At 30.4% G+C, this 21567-nt stretch overlaps 1 protein-coding gene across 1 annotated transcript; it reads right to left on the minus strand.

Moving 5' to 3' along the window:
• Positions 1–11569: 11569 nt before the first annotated feature.
• LOC100162974 (putative fatty acyl-CoA reductase CG5065) lies at positions 11570–20886 on the minus strand. The gene is made up of 9 exons (XM_001945430.5): positions 19677–20886; positions 15644–15866; positions 15323–15562; positions 15068–15213; positions 14561–14670; positions 14263–14452; positions 13155–13433; positions 12776–13033; positions 11570–12340 (listed from the first exon to the last, which is right to left on the minus strand). Exons 2-9 carry the CDS (start codon positions 15842–15844, stop codon positions 12247–12249), a joined length of 1518 nt encoding a protein of 505 aa, XP_001945465.2. The 5' UTR covers positions 15845–15866; positions 19677–20886; the 3' UTR covers positions 11570–12246.
• Positions 20887–21567: the final 681 nt, after the last annotated feature.

The raw sequence follows: 21567 nt of genomic DNA on the forward strand, positions 1-21567 counted from the left end.
GTATACTTATTTTATTTTAGTTTCAATCTTGTTCGATGGGAAAGTGAATCTAGTTAGTGCTTCGGTCATTCGGGAGGGCAAATTTCTCAATAGTTTTCAAAATCGCAGGGAAAAGCGGACATTTTTATGCAGAATCGGTGTTCCACAACATCGATTTTGGTTTTTACTGTTTTTAGCGTAACTCTAAAACAAATGAACATGAAATTTTCACTAGTAATGTTTGTTAGTTGTTTGTTTTACTTATATGGGTATGTAAAATATCAAAAATTTAGAATGCTCATATCTCATTTGGAAATTAAAATATCGAAAAAAAGCCAACGCTTAGATGACATTTTGAATTTTCAATTGACAGGACGTCGTTGCCGAGATCGTCTGTTAAACACGTGGACTTGTCCGGGCAATCGAGACATCAACTTATACAGCCGCCACAGTTTATGAGGCTCATGACAGTTGGCTACACCGCACACGTTCCCACCCACCCACTACGAATCGTCTCCCTCGTGGACGGCAGGCCGCTTCCAATGAAATAAACAAATCCGAATTCTTTTACGCACCGCCGCCACGGACCGCAACATATAGAACCACGAGTTTCATTTGAGTGCCGGCCATTTAGTCGTCCTGTCCCGAGACACGCTGCCTGCTGGTACATATTTTTTTCAAATTTGAATTAGCACCACGCAATATCAAAATGAGTGCTGAAACCGTGAACGCGTTGGTGTTCGACTATTTGAACTCGTTGGATCAGAACCTTGCAAACATGTTCCAGACCAAGACTAAAGCCGTGAGTATATTGAGTTTATACTATGGAAACCACGTGTGCCTATGATTTTTTTCGTCAACTATCCGATTAGTGATGATATTTTACCACGTATTTACACCAGACATATGAGTTGACGAACGCGTCTTCGTTTAATTACGTTCAGGTATTTAGGCTGTGAAAAATAAAAATAATATTAATAGAGTATTCATATCCAAGGTTTTTATTAAATTTTTATTTTTTTTTACACGTGTTATCCAACGTTATCTGTCTTAAGATTTTATTACATAGTAAAATCCTGAATAATACTATAATATATGAATACACCTGTATATAATATTTTGAACCTGTGTTGACCTTGAACTTCTAACTAATTCACACGGTTATTGGATCTTTATTCATCATTGGTTTTCAGATCTATATTTTGTGTAATACCTAGGTAATATTAACTGTTTAAATATTTTATTGTTGTAAATTTACCGTGATAAATGTTTTAATAAACTTCCCACCTTTTTTTAAAAATTCTTGTTTTCGATTTTCTTGTCATTTAAAAAAAAAAATGTCTTGTTCTTAGTTAATTATTAGTACCTAGTACTACAACATAGAAATATATTCTAATTGTTTTGTTATTATTTAAAATTTTAGTCAAAACTGCAGAGGGGACAAACCAAATTAACCCAGCTAATAGATGATCATTTGAAGTATGTATTATCAATCTTATACTTAAGTTATTATAATAATCTATTAATATAGTTAATTGAAATTTTAAAAATATTTTCAGGACTTCTAAAAAGACTATTAAATTGCAAAAAAAAGGACCTTGTAAGTTAAACAATTATTTATTGGAACTATTACCTATTAATATTTTACTTATATTTTAAAATAACTTACATACATTAGTGCTAGATAAAAAATCTAGTATCTAACCATGATAGCCTCTTATAAATATGAGTAGATACCGATAATATTCACTATAAAATATCTCATATCTGTCCCCAGTCAATGTAAATTGTGTCCTTTGTTTTAGATTCTGAGTGGAACGATGAATGTATTGATTTTACAATGATGTGTGTTTTTTTTTTTATTTTAAAATTTTTTTTTGTGTTTGTGTACACGATAAGTAGTCGAAATAATGCTTCGATTTTCAACTTCAGTATCTTGTTTGATTGGAAAGTGAATATCGTTGGTGCACTGGGGAGGTAAAAATACTTGATAATTTAATACAAGGCTCCTACTATATTGTTACAATGACATTTGAAAAATATTAAAAATACATAGGCACGATTATTTTTTATAAGTATTTGAAGTTGAAATTTTGACAAAATGTATCAAATTTAAAATTTGAATAATTATTTTGTAGTTAAAAAATTATAAAATGTTCAACTTTTATATCTAAGGATTGAAAATTTAAAACAAGATTCCACGTATATATTTAACTCTGTTACCAAAAATTCTAAGAAATTCATGAGCACAGTTTATTTTTATAGTCATTTTAAGTTCAAATTTGGACGAAATTACATATTAAAAACCTAGGATAACTATTTTAGTTATTTTGTTGTGATTGTATAATATTATTCGTGGGTACTTGAAACTTCTAAAGTATACTATTATAATATAATATATCTATGATAGTACCACGGTTTGTTGTTGATGTATAACGCGTTATAAATACCTAATAAATATTATGATATGATTAATTTGGAATTTATTATAGGTACCTAATATAATATTATGTCTTATACCTAGACTAACATACCGTCTCCGCTCAGAATCGTTTTTCTTATACAGTGATATTATATCATTGAATTCAAATTTAATTCTATCCATTATACAGTGTCCCACTTGTAACCTGCTGTACAGCAGAGCGACATCCACTTTTTTATAACGTATTTAAAATAATTACACGGTGGCCCGTCTAAAATAATTTAAATGAGTTTCCATTAATTTTATAGAACTGAATTTCCCCTCAGATAAGTACTGATGATATAGTATAGGTATTGTAATAGCGTTCATACAAATATAATGTATATAGTTGGACTTATATTTCATATGTGAATAACTGACTAAAAATGTAAAAACATAATAAGGGTGAAAACTGAGAAACAGATAAAATGGATTGATGACCAGTGGGGTAGCTAAATTGCCTATACAAAGCGCCGTGTTATAATGTTATTATTTAAATCATCCGTACCAGTGTGACGTACCTGCAATATCTATATCACCACTATTTCTGGACCACGATCCCACCACTCAACCTACCAGGCTTTTTTTCTGACAACTAATACTGTCGAAATAGAATTAAATAATATAGCACTAGCCAAAGTCAATTTTTTAATTTATCTCACGTACAAACAATTTATAAATGACAGTTGACAGTTGTCTTTACCACACCGGTAGGTGATAGAGACATTTCATTATTTGTTCAGGAATAATTTGACCCCCTAAGCCCCACTTGTGATATTAGCCGGGGGATCAATGAAACAGGTAGCACCATGTATTTGGTGTTTAGTTGCACAAACATATTATATATTTTACTTTATATAGATTCCGCACGTTCACTTAGTATACTATACTGCATTCAGTACAAAATATCTTGGTTAAAATAATTAGTTAAAATTAAAAAAATTTTTTTAGAAAAACGAGAATTCTTATGCTAACCCCGATTTCGGCTAAATCGATTTTTTTTTGTTGTTGTAATTAAAAATAACGATTCTATGGGCTTATGTTAGAATGAATGATTTTTGATAGACATCAATTTTATTATTTTTTAAATATTTGTAAGAATGTTAAGTCTCTGTCAAAACACTTGAATACTTGAAGATCCCACATAAGATGTACTTATATAGTCCATAGAAATTCAAATTATTAAATAGACTCAGGTGAAATTTCTTTTATAAGTGTTTGTTGTTTAAATATGTTGACAACATTTTTAAAAATCACAAAAATTTGAAAATATTATTTTTTTTTTAAAGATGAATACAAATTTCAATTTTGAATAGCTCTAACTCTTGAATATTTAATACATGGTTCCTCGTTAGGTTTTCTTCTAGAAACCTATAAAAATGTCCTAAACACAAATGCACAATTTTTTTTTACAAAATTTCAAGTTCAAATTTAGACAAAATAAGACAATAAACTAAAAATAAATATTTTAGTTATTGTGTGGTAATTCAAAAAAATTTTATTTGTAGGGATTTAAAACTTTTTGTCACTACATTATAGTAGGGATATTCAGGGATAATATATTAGGGAGTAGACTTCCATATACCTGGTACCGGTATCTATCTAATTTTAAATATTCATAAAGTTGGGAGATAATTAAATATATATATTATCACACAGTAAATATAGGTACAAATATGTAATTATTAAATACATTACCTAGGGCCGCATTTAGGATAGTCCAAATGGGGCAATTACCTCAGGTAGAACATTTTTGGAGGTGACTGAAATACTTTCCGAGAAATATTATACCTATGTCCTAGGTATGTGTTAATATTGAACATAGTTAATAAATAATATTATATTCCTTCATGAAAAGTGTAAATTATTGATTTTTCAGAAGGAAAAAAGGAAATCCATTTAAGTATAATTAGATAAGAGAGTATAATTGTGAAGGCGTGACGAGGTGGAAAAATTAATAAATGCAGTCATGTCCATATAATTATTTATCTAAATGATTATGCAACTACATTATTGTGATAGAAAAAAAAAATGACAAAATTATATTATATAATTTAAGTAAACTGAAATGAAATGTTTATCAGAAGTTACAATATAATATTTGATTGATAGGAAATAGGTATACATAAAGAAAAATATTATTATTTGCTGAAATTATACTGTAAAAACCATATTTATGAATCATGAGCAACAGAGTAATATTATTTTTAACATTAAATTTTAAGAATATAATTTAAAACTGTATAAAAAACAATTTACAAGACATTGTAGACATATATTATTGTACTGAACCGTGAAATAATAATAATAATAACTCGAACGCGTCTAAACTCATAATAGGTAATAACTATTTTCATTGCACATTGTATGTGTTTTAATTTTTCAGAATCCATAGAATGCAGTAGAAAAATATAAAACAGTGTTCCATTTGCCGAGAAAAAATCTGTATTCCAGTCGCCGCTGAAGAAAACTATAGTCCAGTTGGCATAACTGATCAAAATCAGACGTAAATAAATGTATATAGGTAACATTAAAACGTAATACAATGATAGATGAAGATGACCAAAAGTTGAAACTTTAAAGTTTTGAACAACGTTCCAAAGAAATGTGCAGCGCGGCTCTCAGATGCTTTGAGATCATTAGGTTATATAGAAGAATAGTATTGTTTAGTGCAGTGGTTCCTAAACTTTTTTCCAAACAACGCCATATTTTTGTCTGTTTTTCGTAAACTCTAATATTGAATTTTTAAAATTCATCAACGTTTTTTTGACAGCTTATATGGTAGATAGATAATAGATAGTATAGATCAACTATATATCTTTTTATATAGACGATAGACCACATCCGTTGCATTATTACAATAATAAGTCATTGGAGCTATAATACTCGACAATATGGACAGTATACCACTAATAAATGGGTCAAAGACTCTGAGTTTAAAACAGTTTGATTCTAATTTGTTCTTAAATCCTGTACTTATCCATAATATTTGTTGTGTACATACCTACTACTTATGTGTGTGAGTGATGGGTGGTTGATATGCAAATTAGTGTTATTTCTTGGAAATAGATTGATTTATAGAGACTATAATGTATAGAGTGTGTTACTAGACTGCAGGATTAAGACATTATTCAATATGTGACTCACAAGTGTTTTTAATAGGATTATCGTGGGGGGTGAGACTAGCATAATATAATTATACCAAAAAAATTGTATGCACGCATTTCATTAATGTATATGTATATGTTTATTTTTAATTTAAGATAATATGATTATGTTTTGGACTTGTTTAAGATGGGGTTAAAAATCCAACGTGTCACGTGAAATCATATTATAATTTATAACACTCACATAGTTCATTGATCGAAGTTTTTGATTTAACCACGCATTTATGTATAGCCCTAATTTGTAATCCTCATAGCTTATGTGCGTAGCTGACAGCCGTGTACATACATTGGGGTGGATTAAAACCACCGCCGCAAGGCAATATATTTCGTCGAAAACCCCATTTTCAAAAGAGAATTAAGACATTTGTTTTATATTGTCTCGTTGGTAAATGTTTTCTAAGAAGAAAGACTACTAAAATTTGATGTCCGACAAAACTACTTCACACACCCCATTTGTAATTTATTAATCGCTCCAACTATATATAAACGGGGTTTGTTCTTAGAGCAAAAATATACCTATGTATTAACTTGTAGCAGGTATAATAATATAGTATGTACTTATACATAAAATATACATAGTTACGTGTAACGTTATGTGTTGCAACAATAAAATACTATAACATCTGAATTAACGACTCAACACACGTGTTGTTATCATTTGTATAATGGGGAGATATGTCTATGATTTTGACGGTCAATATAGTATTTTTTTAAGGAGAACAATAATTTTTAAATGTTTAAATAATAATTGTAAAAATAATAATAATAATAATAATAATAATAATAATAAATAAATACGGAGAACGTGCTCTTTCACGTACCACTTCCCACGTCGCCGCCTATTTGCTTAGCGCCTCTCCACGCGGTGGCGAAAATGCGCCTCGTCTGTCCGTGTGGTGACTTGCTCGTCACTGGAGTTGCTTCCTGGTCTTTCGGCCTGTCCAGTGTTGTATCTACCCTCGCTTTTTGTTTTCCCTCAGCTGGTACGACACCCTGCCCGGTTGACCCTGGCGTCTTGGAGGGCGCCAGTACTGAAGTCGTAGCGTCTCCGTCTTCCGGCATGCTTATTACATCCACAAACTCTGCGACGATTTCGCCAATCATGTCTTCGCCAGCGTTGTCGTCGGCCTTTGGAACTAATTTTTTATCTTCGAGTTGAGGAATGTCTTTGTCCATAGTGGTAATTGAAGTATCTATACTCTGTCCAGCGAGAGAACGCGCTGATTCTACGCATCCCCCCGCGTCTCCTTGCTATTGAAACCAGTTCCCTTATATGGCAGAGTGTTTCGTGGGGGAACCAGTTTTGGCCAGTGCGCGGCGTGTTCTCTTGCTGGAAAGACTATACGTTCTTCATAATTATTATCTCTTCGATGATTTCGATGACACATTCGTTGATGGTGGCCTTTTTTACGTGTGGTTTTTTTGGTCGGGCTCTAAATTTCAAATGGACTCGAAGTGCAATTCAAAATAAGCTTGTTCGAAAAATTCAAAAATTTCATAGACGACGGGTACAACGACGTTTATCATAAGTTATTGTAGTAATCAATAAGTGTTAGGATTTCGGGCCCATTTAATTTTCGTAAAACCATTATTATTATGCGTAGTTATAATATATTATAAACTGTAATATTTTAACATGTCTAACACTTTCAGTTGAAGTCTTTTAGATTCTGAGTGAAACAATTAATGTATTGGTTTTACAATGACGTATGTTTTTTTATGTACATAATAATTACATTGGTACATGATTCAATCTTCAATTTTAAGGGTGATTTCTGATACGAAACTGGATTTAGTTGGTGCCCATTGATAGGTAAACATTTTAACAACTAAGAAACTACGCATTCGAATTTTGAATTATGTACAATTTTCAAAAAAAAAAATCCACCTAATAATATACAGTAAAAAGGGGGAGGGGGGATTCTCATTTGAAAAACAGAAGTTTGTATTTCCATAGGGCATTCCTTAAGCAATGCAAAAAAATTCAAGAGTTTGAAAATACGGTCTATGAGTATATATTTAAAAATTCCAAAAATCAGAATTTGATTAAATTTTTTATTAAAGGAAAAAATGGGATATAGCATGCTTCCAGGTGAATTACTATGTATGTATTTACATTTACGTAATTATTATTAAATTAAAATAAATATGTATTTATAGTGTGTTGATTTATATTTTGATAAATCTCGTTTTCGTGAATTTAGATATACCGAGCTTTTTTCTCGGTTCCTTGAAATACGTTTTATCGCGAGTTGACTATATTTGTAGTTCGTAGATTTATATTTTGATAAATCTTGTTATAAATAATTTTGTTGGTTTATGCTCTTGATGTATAACGAATTTCGATGTAACGACTTTTTTTCTCGTATTTTGAAGTTCGTCATATCGCGAGTTGACTGTATTACATAAGATATTGCCTGGTTCGCGATCAAAGAATCATTTTTTTATTTACTATTTATATATAATATTAGGGATGTTACGTTTTAAGTTCAGTAAGTAATGTTTAATACAATTACTTCGAATGGCAATAAGTTTTTTGCTCAATTATTGTGATCGCTTACAAAGATGCTTCAATTTATAATTTTTAAATATTAAATGAAAGTAGCTTATTGACACTAGAAAACTGTTTATTGACACAGCACAGTTGTTAGTTAAGATTAAACAAAGCTGGACTACGTCTTTAAATCGATTAGGTACTCAAGATTTATATCAACTGTTTGTATCGTGTTCCTGCAGTCTTCTGGTACGAGTGTTGACTCTTGAGTACCTACGAGTTTACCACGAAGCCTACAAGGAGATGCTGTGAAAAAAAACAAACATTGAAAATGTTTTATAATATCAATTAATGATTAATGGTGTGCGTATACATAATATTTATTGTGATGGTAAAAACTTGAAGAAACTGACAAATTTGTATGAGCGTATGAGTGCGAAGTTAGTGGGGTATATCCAAAACGAAGGCGAGAAGATGAGGAAAAGTTTTTGATTTACAAAACCATGGGAGGAAGAGAAGGATGACCGATATCTCTTACTAAGTGGCAAAGTGAGGGGAAAGGATAAAATTGTTAATATTATAATATGTCAAAAAAAAAATATTTAAGTAACAAGGTGAAACATTAAAGTAGATTGTATAACATTAAATTGTACTCATTTTATTAAAATATTAATTAATTTGAATATAATTGGTAATTTAAATTGCAGAGGAAATGGCAAACTTTATCACACGCACTTAAGAATTGTTTTTATACGTGTCAGTGAGGATTGGTAGGTATTTTTTTATTTATATTATAATTTTTATGTCATTCAATAGTAAAATACTTGATTTGATCAATTCAATTATTTATATTATTTGTTGATCACTATTAAATTCTTTTAAATAAGATTAAATAAATACTGGTGATTTTAATTAAACATAAATAGCAAAGTTCATAATTAAATATTCATTGGCCAGGCTAATAACTAAATTTAATTTAAGCATGTACAACATAATCAATTAATAATTTAATTAAAATAAAATGTTAACAGCTGCACCTATGAATAATTCAGCAGACAACAGGTTATGCACATTATAGCCCGTTCAGTTAAAGAAATATTGTGGTATTGGTATAAATTGTAAGCTACATACTTATAGGTACCTATATAAAACAATATGAATCAAAAAGTAGTAACTTGCCAATTCATTATTACTATAATATACTTAGTATTAACACTTATCTACATTTTAGATTCTTATCGGAGCGATTAATGTAGTAATATTACAATGACGTGTGATTTTTTTTGTGTCTGTATACATGATTTAATATTATGGGAGAAAAAAAATGCTTTGATCTTTAACTTTGAGGGTGGTTTCTGATAACAAATTGGGTCAAGTTGGTTTAAGTTTTTGGACTATAATTATGAGCTATGGACCTTTGACATTTTCGATTTTTAGCTCTGTCAAAAACCTTGAAAAATTTAATACAATAAGTTCCTTATAAGTTTTTACTCTAGCTAGGTATTTATAAATATAGATGATTCATAAACACGATTTTTTTATAAACATTTTAAGTTCAAATTTTAAAAAAGTTATAAATTTTAATTATTTATTAAGAAAAACAATTTTAGTTATTTTTATTGAATTCAAAATTATTTTTCGTGGGAATTTGGAATTTTTACGTATTTTATTAAATTTTGTACACAATAAAATTTTCAAAACATTTAGATGAATTGTCTGCCTAACTTATTTTTAGTTTATTCCGTATTACTAATAGCATTGAGTATAGATAGTATCATAGGCGCAAATAGCGTTTGAGATTTTGGGGGGTTAATAGGGCTAATAGGGCCTTACTTTGATAATATTGAATAAGTTTAAAACAAAATGTAGAAAATGTTTGGGAGGGCTATTGACATTTTTGGGGGGCTAAGCCCCTAAAGCCCCCCCCCCTATTTGCGCCTATGGATAGTATACTATCTATACTCAATGTTAATAGTAAAATAAAATATTACTGTGATAATTAATAGCAATTTAGTAATATACTTGTATGCGTAATTATAATATAATAGGCGGGCAGTCTCTACTCAGAATCATTTTTCGTATGCAATTATTTATCATTGGATTCAAATTTAACACCATTACAGTAATTTACTCAATGACGAGGTACACTCGATTCCTACAACAGTACAGCAGAGTGGTTGCCTACTTTTCCCCTTTTAAAAAAAAAATATTATTTAAAATTTATACCTACAAATTACAATATTATAATACGCTCGCAGCGTCATACTTTATATTTATGACACGAGTTTAAGTGTTCGAATGAAATGTGTATAGTGTATGAATATTACAGAATGTGCTCGAATATTCGCAATATAAATTATGAACATATTTGAATAGGTATCTACGTTTTTGCTACAGTTAATTATTTGTCATGTTATGTTAAAAAGAAAAATATAAACTTAAGTAAAATAAAAACGTAAATACTAAAGGCATATTTTGTACTTTTCTCTCTTAATAGATTTGTGCACATTTGGTAAAATTAATTAGGTCAAGACTTGTACTCACATCTCGCGGTTATAATTTTGATTTACACAAACAATTTCGAACCGTTCTAAAAACCATTATTCTATTTTTGTTTTCGTTTAATAAATGAAAAATATTCATTTGAAATTGTTTTTCTTCATACAAGAGAATAGTTGAAATGCATAATAGGTATTTAACTATTCGTTTAATTTAATTTTTTTTTTGCCTTTTATTAAAGATGTGTTGACGAAATGTTGGTTATTACTGATTTGATAAAAAAGAACTGAAAAAACTTATACATTATATCTGAAATTTAATAATTGTCTTCATCTCTCAGAGAATCTTGGGATTTGGCTTAAGTTAAATACAAATGTATCACCTTAAGCAAATGTATTAATAATTGTATTCACAGAAAATTGAATTATGTGGAGACGTCTAGCCTCTGGGCGGTAAATTGTGTTAAAAAAATAATTATTTGTTCATACTTTATGGTTTGTTATACAGTTATAATATGTACTATAATAAGTTTTTTATATACGAACTATAGGTATATTACAATATAATACTGCCAAGTGCGCTGCCCACAAGAAGCAGAATAAATAAATATAATATCTCCTATAGGTTAGGTTAGTTATTCTCTTCTGGGTGGCGTAAACTTAGATAAGAGGTTCCACGTAATAATTTAAAATATAAAAATATTTTACAACCATTTTTTAAAACAGTATAATAAACTGATATGATACTTATTGTTTGTATAATGCTTTTACGTTTATTGTTCAATCTATTTTAATTTTGATTATTTTTTTAAAAATAATACAAGTTTTTGTTTAGTTATAAGCTATAACTTATAAATTATAACTATAAGTCTATAAATATTTTGTTTAATTAATGATTATTTTTTAGATCTAACAATATATTATTAGATAATTGAAAGTATATGTATATATGAATTAAATTAGACTCTAATATGTATTATAATAATTACGACAATAAATTAGCATTTATTTAATTATTTTTAATTCTATAGGTATATTATAACTAAATTGCTTGCGTATTTTAAATGTAATAATTAATAAAATACTATTATACGTATTACACTTATAAACTTTATAATTACTTAAATAATACTAAACTTAAAATAGTTACTTTTTTTAAGCAAATTTTAATTTTAAAAATAATTTAAAACACTTAACGAATCAATCAATTCTTATTTGCTATGAAATAATCTTAAGTAAAAATACATTTTTAGTTATAAAATATATTATATAATATGTTTATGCAAATTAAATGAAATTACATGTTTGCATTACTAATTAACACATAATATTGTACATTTACTATCTAATGTAAAAAACTTCATTGATTAATTATCAGGAACTCCTTAAATTATGAACATAATTCGATTTATATATAAAATTTACAGTAAAAAAATTATAAATTTAATCTACATAAAAATAAGACATAAAATTAATTATAGTAAACAAAAAAATAGGTAATGGCTTGTTTGATTTGTCAAAAAAGGTTAACAACTAGTAAACATATTTATGGAATCTTGTACTTCATGGTAGTTATATATTTAATGTGATTAAATTGAATTCAAGTTTCCGTAAGCTATGTAGTATACACACGCACGTATGCCACAACTAAGCCAAAAATATTCTTTTTAAAATCACCCATAACAGCATCATGAGTCCTATGTAGACAGCGCCTTTGAAGATCATATGACAGATATATAAACTAAAAACAAACATAAAATAACGATTTTAATTGGAATTGTCAATTATTATTCACAAAATAATAATATTATAGACCGCGAGTTAGAAGCTGTGATGCATTATGGGATATCAATAATTATTGTTGTAGGGCCAATAATACAATTTTATTCTCCGGCGAATTCTAATCTCTATTCACGTTGCAAGAAAAAGTTAAAAGTCACGATGTATTAAATTGATTAAGCCCCATCAGTTTAATCGTGTTAGTATTAGATCATGAAACAATCGCGACAAAGTTTTTTATCTAATTTGTTTATAGATACTGGAAATAGGTACCTAATGAAAGTTTTGAGATGGCCATTTTATTTTTACACAAGTACAACTTACTATATATATGTTATACAGTTATATTGTAGCCATACTATAAGTATAGGTATATAGATTATTAGATAAGGCATACCCGTGAAGACGTTTCCTGGCCTCCGGTAACTTGTCCTGTCCTTCTTTGAGCAAGAATGTCATTATCCCTTTGTGATACGTATCCAAGTACTCTTCCCAATGCATCTTTTTAATATCAAATGGAAACAGTGTTTGGTCGTCATTGTTTAAGCTGTTCCATAAACTTTGCACGTTTTTATTACTGAATATCCATTCCCTCGTGGAAAAGTATTCCAATATGTCAGTGAATCTTCCTATTTTCTTGTATTGATCGACCAATCTAAAATCGTATACGTTAATTATGTTATATTTTTGTTGATGTCGAATATTCCCGGTTAGGTATAACCTATGATGCCCTACTAACCACGTTTACGAAAAAATAAAACCGAACACCCACAAACCTGAGTTTATTTCCCGTGCAAATGAACACTAAATCCAACAGGAACGCTGGCAGATAATGTAATATTAGGACGGTGATCTTGTGTAAAAACACCGACGCGTTCATTATCAACGTCGGATACCACATGGCCTTAGCCGTGGGACGGTGCAAGATGTAGTACATCAGGGTCGTCGAAAATATTCTCCAAGTCAATGGGTTTTCGGGTGACGACACGAAATTGAAGATGCGAGGGTCGTCCGTGTGATTTTCGATCGATTCGCTCGGCCCGGCACGGCAGTATCTGCAGGAGAAACACGAATATAATTTACAATAGCTGGTATATAAAAAATAAGAACAAGAAAATAATAATATCGTTTATTCATGACAACAATTTTATACGATATCGATATGATAATATAACTCGATGGTGGGAATAGACAGCAAGTGGTATAACACCCAAAAATGCTAATTAGTCTCTAAAATAGACTAATATTTTAATAGTTTTGTTAAAAATTATACAAGGAATAAGGTAAAATTTGATTGATAAATCGTTAAACACGTATAATATATTAATAAATAATTATACAATATTAAAAGTGACGAATTGTTTTTTTAAAGTTGACATTATTATTCAAAGCGTTAAGAGAGTTGAGGGTTACAGTATTTTGCCTGGGTTGATATTTGAAATTGTGAGTTAAGTTATGAGCTTTTTAGGTGGTTACGTTAATTGTACATCGCACTTGACCATAATGTTGCTACTGTTACTGTGGGTATAGTTCTTAAAATAAATTAACTTGAATTTAGGATTTAGAAAAAATGAATCAAAAGTTAGGTTGCTTTGAAAACAGTTGTACTTACATTCGTTTTATTATTATCTGTTAAAAATACACTTGTTTGCCCACCCTCCTCCCTCATGATGTCATTTCTAGCTACGACCTTGTTAAAAAAAACCTCGATTTCCATATGATTGAGGGTTTACATCACTTGGCCTTTGCACCATTATTATTTTGAGTTGTACACGTATCATGTACAGTGAGATAGAAATATGCTATTAATAATAGCACATATACGAACTTAATAATATGTATATAATATCAGTCGTCGCAAAGGACCGTTGTCATGCGTTGTACCTGACGTGTGTATCCCAGGACGCGGCTATTAGTGCGTTCACAGTCAAATCGGCAGGCACAAGATCCGTGACGGCGTTCAGGTCGCAGGGCAGAGATTTTATTATGCCCGTCATCACGCCAGTCACGATGCCCGTTGGCCCGTACAAATTGTCGATCCAACCCGGCAGCGGTTCGTTGGCGGTCGCTATCACTGTTAAAAATAAACAATAAATATAATCGCCTGTAGTGTATAATATTATGATAAAAAAAAATTTCGTGTTTTCTCGTCATTTTTAAATAATATTATATAGATATCTACCGATTGCCGGACGGACTATCGTGACGGGCAGACCCTTGGCTTCGCGCTTGATCAGTTGTTCGGCGGCCGCTTTCGTCATGACGTAAGTGTTTGGCATGGGTCCCAACAGGCTAGATTTATAATGGCAATAATATTGTATTAGGGTATCTTTATTGGTGTTCGACCGGTTTAAATAATGTTTAAAGACAAAAAACAAAAATGTTGTACACAATATTATTCTTATATATAAGACATTACTATAGTAAACAAAAAAACTAGAATAATATTACGATATTGTCATACTTTTGACGACGATTATGTCGTTATTATACTGAATGTAAATTATGATAGAAATGTGTAGATGAGTGTTTAACGATTTTCAAAAATTTGACGAAATTAAATTAGTTAAATTTTTCTACTACGATTTGTATACTAAGCAGTATTGTAAATTAAGCAATTTGAATTTACAAAACAACCAGCAGACACAGAAAATTTAAAAAAAAGTGTAGAGACAATTTTAATACTTACAAAGGTTTCATTTTTTCGAGTATATTTGAACTTTTTGTCTTATAAAGATGTATGAGTTTTTCATAGTTATACGGTAGATTATAAAACTTTTCTTCTATACGTTTATTATGACAGTTGGAGAAAGCCGTCGAGACATGTAAATAAGACTAAAAAAAAAAATTGATTTTTTTTGTAATTCATAAATAGATGTTTGAAGAAAAAATGATTAGGTATATACATTATGAATTTACACTTTTAAAAATAATAAATAATTACCGCGAGATTTTCAACTTTGTGAGCAAGTTTTACGATTTCTCTGGCGCCGATTACGTTTATTCCAATGGCAATGTCAAGGCGTTCATCAAATCGAACCGTGGCTGCACTATGAAATATGACATTTACCTCTTTGATTAACATATTCAGGTCTTCGACGGACAGTCCTAAATCTGCTTGGCTACAGTCACCTCTGAGTGCACTGATTTTCTTTAATGTTGTTGCATCGATGTCTTTAAATATCTATAGTTATGTAAATCGATATCACATAATATTTAAAACTATTTATGCAATAAAAATATAACATCATCGTATAAAACGTACCGGCATATTGAATATGTCCTCCAGTCTTTCGTGTGCATTTTTTCCTTTTTTGTCCCTTACTAGAAGATAGATGTGGTTGATCTGAGGGCACGATCTAATCAATTTGTTGACGATCAGCTTACCGAGAAACCCCGTACCTCCGGTGACGAAGACAGATTTATTTTTAAAAAACTCTTGGATGTTTGATTGTATTTCAGCCATTTTTGGGAAAATTTAATCGTTACTAAAAACAAAGAAAATAAATCCAATAAAAATATTTTCAAGTCCTTTAGGATAAAATGTTAAATAAACTAGTATTAACACAATGTTTGGCTAAAGTGTTCTTGAAGGTGAGCAACATTTGTGCGATTGCGCTGTTATAGGAAATAAAAATTACAGACGTTATAATATTATATTTTTATGAGATCCCGTAAAACTATACATTGTCACGTATTGAACTTATATATAAAATAAATCATTACTATAGTATAACGCAACTTTTTAAAAAATAAAAATAAAAGCATTTTTCATATCCACATTATTACCATTTCTACGTGAGATGCCTATTTTAAATGTTCAATATTACTCCTAAGCATTTTTCTGAAGTGATTTTATGCAATAAATACAGCTTTGATTATATACATCAATATAATTGTTTCGTTTATCTTCACTTAATTACTGTATATAGTTGAATTGTAATTTGATCCGGAGTGTTTGAATTTTGAACTCGATATAAGGGAAATTAAATAAATATTGATTTGTATTTTTATTTAACATAACCTACACTATTTTTGGGATACAATTTATTCATCATTGACTGCTATTAATTCTAAATATTATCAGTTTATCATAATTTTCCATCTTAGTTCAATTTCCAAAATTTAATACAGCATCATCTGCAAATGCTAATATATTACCATCTATGTTATCTAAATGAAATAAATCATTTACATAAATTTAAAATAATATAGAAGTATAATACGCTGTCTCTTGTACGCCAAATTTAACAACACACGAATTACTTAGCAATATTATTACCTACCAATTGATCACTACCATTAATGTTAGATCTATTAAAATTATATGATTCCTACTTATAACATACATATACCTACTTACTAACATATACTTTCAACAATATCATAGTTTTAATTTAGACAAAAGTAACTCATGAGATATTAAATTAAAAACTTTAACAATGTCTAAGAACATTATTAAGTTCATACAAAGGACCTTTAATAATAGAGATCTAACCTAATCCGTTTTTAATTATGTTATAAAAATAAATAAAATAAATAATAATATACTATAATTTGATTGTTTACGATGTTCATTATTCAAGAATACATATACTAACTTTTTAAAATTATTTTTATGTATTAATAAGAAAACGTTTTTGGAAGTTTAGCGCTGCAGTGTATACATTGAACTTATTAAAACAATAGAGCCTTATATTATTATCACATGTTTTTAAGAAAAAAACATGCAGTCTACACATAATAAAACCGAAAAAATAAATAGCAAAATAATATTATTTACTATTTTAAAGGGCTTCACCAGAATAATATAGTTTCATTTATGAATATGTTAATTTTAAAATTCAATAAAAGTTCTCTTTGGGTTCAGAATAAGTTCAACTTTAAAAATTAGTTTAGGTGTAATGAGAGTCAACATGAAGTAAGCATTATAATAGAAAAAAGTTTTTTACAATATATGTAGAGATGATTTCTATTGGATTATTTAGAGCCGTTTCAGAAATAAGGAACCTTTCTATTGTTCAAGAGTGCATGAATAAAAAGAATACTCACTGAATCTAAAAATGCATTATTTTATAATAATATGGTGCTTTGTGTATACACTGGTTTTTTCTTACACAATATCATAAAAGTTTAAATATTCTATTATATTGTACATTTGTACGGCGTATCTACATATACAGGTTTTCATAGTTTTATGATAATAATATTATAGGTATTCTGTAATATTATAATCATTAGTATTAGTATTTAGTACCTATATCAGATGGATGCAAAATGTATTTAAAGATACTCATTATTAAATTCTATTCGGTTTTAAGTTCATTCTGTAGGGTGTAGACTACGGTTTTGGTATTTTATTTATAGTTAAAAATAGAATTGTGTTATACACATTGTAAAAGTCGTTTTTACTACTTTAGTTTCGATTTTTGCCAAGTACAATATTTTTTTTTTGATATATGGACAACTGGACAAGTATACCGAAAAGTTATATACTTACTAAAAAGAAATCAATTTCAAAATAATATTGTATTCTAGACTCTAGTAAATCGTATATGTTGTCGGTACCTAAGCATGTCTGTGTTTTAATATGACTACGTTCTCTCATGTCGACACAACAATATTAAGAGCGTTGCCGCTTATTAATAATAAAACTTCAAAACGGCAGTGGCGGTGTTGTATGTTCATATTTCAACGGAATTGACAAACTTTGCTCATAACACGTCTTGTATAACTTACATACCTACACATAATATTGAAGTGGTAGGAAATATACGGCTCAACAATAGTATTGTTATTATACCCCGGTCATATAAAAAAAATCCGAACTATTCTCACAATAAAAAGCAGGCACGCGTCGAATAAAAATAATAATAATCAAATAAATATACAAACGTAGAAAGCACACACATAAGTGTTTTAATGATTGGTTAGGTACCTGCACGCTTAAATAATCGTCCTCTTCACCTACATGTAGGTATACCTATCTGGATATAAATAACTCAATAACTCTATGTCACTATATGTGAAGAGCGTGCAAATCTCTCCGGGTGGAAGGCGGAGCTGTAAAAAGTGCGCTTTAGCCGAAACGAATGGACTGACATTAAACGCAAAAGTTATTTGCTACGATATCTTTTACAACAAAGGGCTAAAACAGATAGCGGCTAAGAAACTCTATCCCACAGGTTTAATCGATTAATTGTAGGTTGGTTGCGACTAATGGCAACGGATTACTTTTGGATACTTATCAAACTATCTCTGTCTGTCTTAAAGCGATTCGTGTGTAATGCCTATCGTAATTCTCGTCTGCAACAAAATGCAATTATTGCGTGTCATCAATAACATACCTAGCGAAAATAAATATAACTTGGTGAGTTTAACAGTTGTTTGTAATTTTTTATTGAAGTTAAACTACTGTATTTTTAAATTTCCCCCCCGAGAAAGTTGTATAGGTGCACATCATACAAACGATTTTACCGTTTCAAATATTTTCTCTTGTCCTCAATGAGTCATATCATTTGATCCGAATGGATTGCAGTTCAAAGAACTCAGTAGGCCTAGAATAATAATGCATCCGGAATAAAAACATAATACATTACGTGATTCACAGTCACTTTTTTTATAACATCAAAACTATTAGCTTACACATATCTTGACCGTCTAATATAAAACCAATTAAATTTCTATAACAACCTTGCCCTAAGGTACGAGATTATGAATTTTAATTTAAATAAATTACTGTTATACTTTTTATAGGTTATTTATAGTTTATCATACTAACGATGCTTAAATAAATATTTATCCAATGCCCTTTTTCACTAATGTGAAATTGATACTACTAAAACTTAAATCTAAATAGACGTTTAAAAAAAAAATATTAGGACTTTTAGTTGATATAATATTATAATCTAATAATTATTATTAAATATACTAGCTAATGTTTCACTTTATTATTCATCGTATTTACAATTTTTATAAATGACAATATGAAAAATATAACAGTATTAAATTATTTCATAAAAATTAATGTCGAATTTTATAGCTATATTAATTTAAGAATCATATAACATTAAATATTTAAGTTCTCAAATAAATTGTGTTTAACTGAGACATATTATCAAGAATCTTTAACACAACACAATTGAATATTGACCTTCAACTTACGTCTTGAATCACTAAATGAATTATTTTAAATTGTCGTTCAAGTACTAATAAACCACACAGGACCGCATGCGCTTCCAACAACACTTAACCAAATATAGCAATAATAAAATATAATGTAATAAAATCACTCTTACTCTGTGCCAAAATTGTCCACGAGCGTCGCTGGTTGACGGTCTCAAAAAAAAAATATCGAACTTAAATTTGCGTGTTAAAGTTAATCATCACTCGCGGAAAAAACAATAAAAACGCCGGACACAGCCCTCGTCGCTGCAGGTGAGAGACTACCGCGCTGGTAGTGAAATTTATCAATATAGTGCTAACCGGACGGCAACGATGGGTGAATTGGTCAGAAGAGGTGTATGCTCTTTTTTACACGTTATCAGCCTCAGGCGGTGTTCGGTGCTCACACTCGAACTTGATTGTTGGAGATGGTACGGACCGTTATTATTGTACGTACCTACTGACACACAATATCCGACCCCTCTCCCCAATAGCGACCGCGGTGTATGCGCAACGAATATTATAATGATAATAATAAGAACATTATATTATTATGTATAAAATGGGAATAAAATCGTGTCGGTATAGTTTTGACGTACACGCGCTCTGCAGCAATATTAAATATTATGTAGGTATATCGTAATCGGTCTGGAATTTTTTTTGTTTCCCACACACGAAAAACCACGAACGCATAATATATTATTATTATTACTGTTATATGTCAACCGGATCAGACGCACTCTGGGAGCGAACAGAAATAACCATGTTTAACTGCGGTATAGGCTGTTTCATCCAGTTCGGATATCGATGACCCCAGAGATATTAAAAAACTATTTATATACTACGAAACAGCGTGACAATTATCATAACCGCCGTTATTCGAACTTGTGATATCTATATCGTCCATAAACGGTAGAAAACAACGAACTTTAAAAAACCGTCGTCGGTCGCTAACCCGTCCCGAACGTTTCGTCCACCATCCGCACCTACCTTTAAGCATGCGCAGGCACGCGGTGGGTTTGTCTGCGGTGAAATACTCGTACCCAATACTATTGTAAGGTGGATAATGCACGAGGAGGACTATGAAAAAAATTACGATCGCGAGGAGTCGATAATATAGACCATACAATAATATAATAATATTTCCGAGGAAAACGCAGACCGAACGAGACGGTATACGGTTGTATATCTAAATATTAAAACGATATATACCGCGGTACCGTATCGTACCGACTAGGTACGGGTGTCATGGAATAATATGATTATTATTTTGTAACCGGGCGGGCGTTTTGGATATTGTATCGAAACGTAACGTCACACTCGTACGCGGCGCGAGAGCCTCAGTTAGAAAATAATTGTGATATACGACGGTGACCGCCGACCGGTCGACGGCGGACGGTGCGGTGCCCCACTTTACCAGAGAAGCGGTTCCGTCTGCGATGGCCGCCGACAGAGACCTACTTAATTTTTTTTTTCCTAGATGGTCACGGCGGCTCATTGTTAAGGACGTTGAGGTCATGCGACGTGTGTAAACACAACTATCGTGCTCCGGTGCATTTAGTAAACATAATATTTTGTGTTACATACGCATCGCGGTTCGCGGTCTGTGCACAACGATTTTGTTTTGGAACGGTTTCGATTACAACTACTATCCCGCGGCCTGCATTCCGCAATAATTATGATAGGTAACTATTATAATATTATTATTATGCATTCACCGTATTATCGAAACGATGTTTATCACTATATGTTTAGGTTCTATAGGGAAGAGGGACACGACTTGCAACCCTAAAAAAACACTAGATACGCTGCAAGCATAATATTGTGTGCTCCTGAAATATGCACTTGCATTCAGTGGCGGTAAAATTATATTCTCATAAAGAGTGGGAGGGGGGCTGATTTTTAACATACTCTATTCGATGGTTAGATATATAATAATTTGGACGTAGCCCATTCGGCTCCTGTTTTTCCTAAACGGCTTCCGTATAAAAAGGTTATACGAAAAGGTAAATTCCCAAACAGCTT

This window comes from Acyrthosiphon pisum, chromosome A1 (assembly GCF_005508785.2).
Source record: "Acyrthosiphon pisum isolate AL4f chromosome A1, pea_aphid_22Mar2018_4r6ur, whole genome shotgun sequence".
In the NCBI taxonomy this organism is placed as follows: domain Eukaryota; kingdom Metazoa; phylum Arthropoda; class Insecta; order Hemiptera; family Aphididae; genus Acyrthosiphon; species Acyrthosiphon pisum.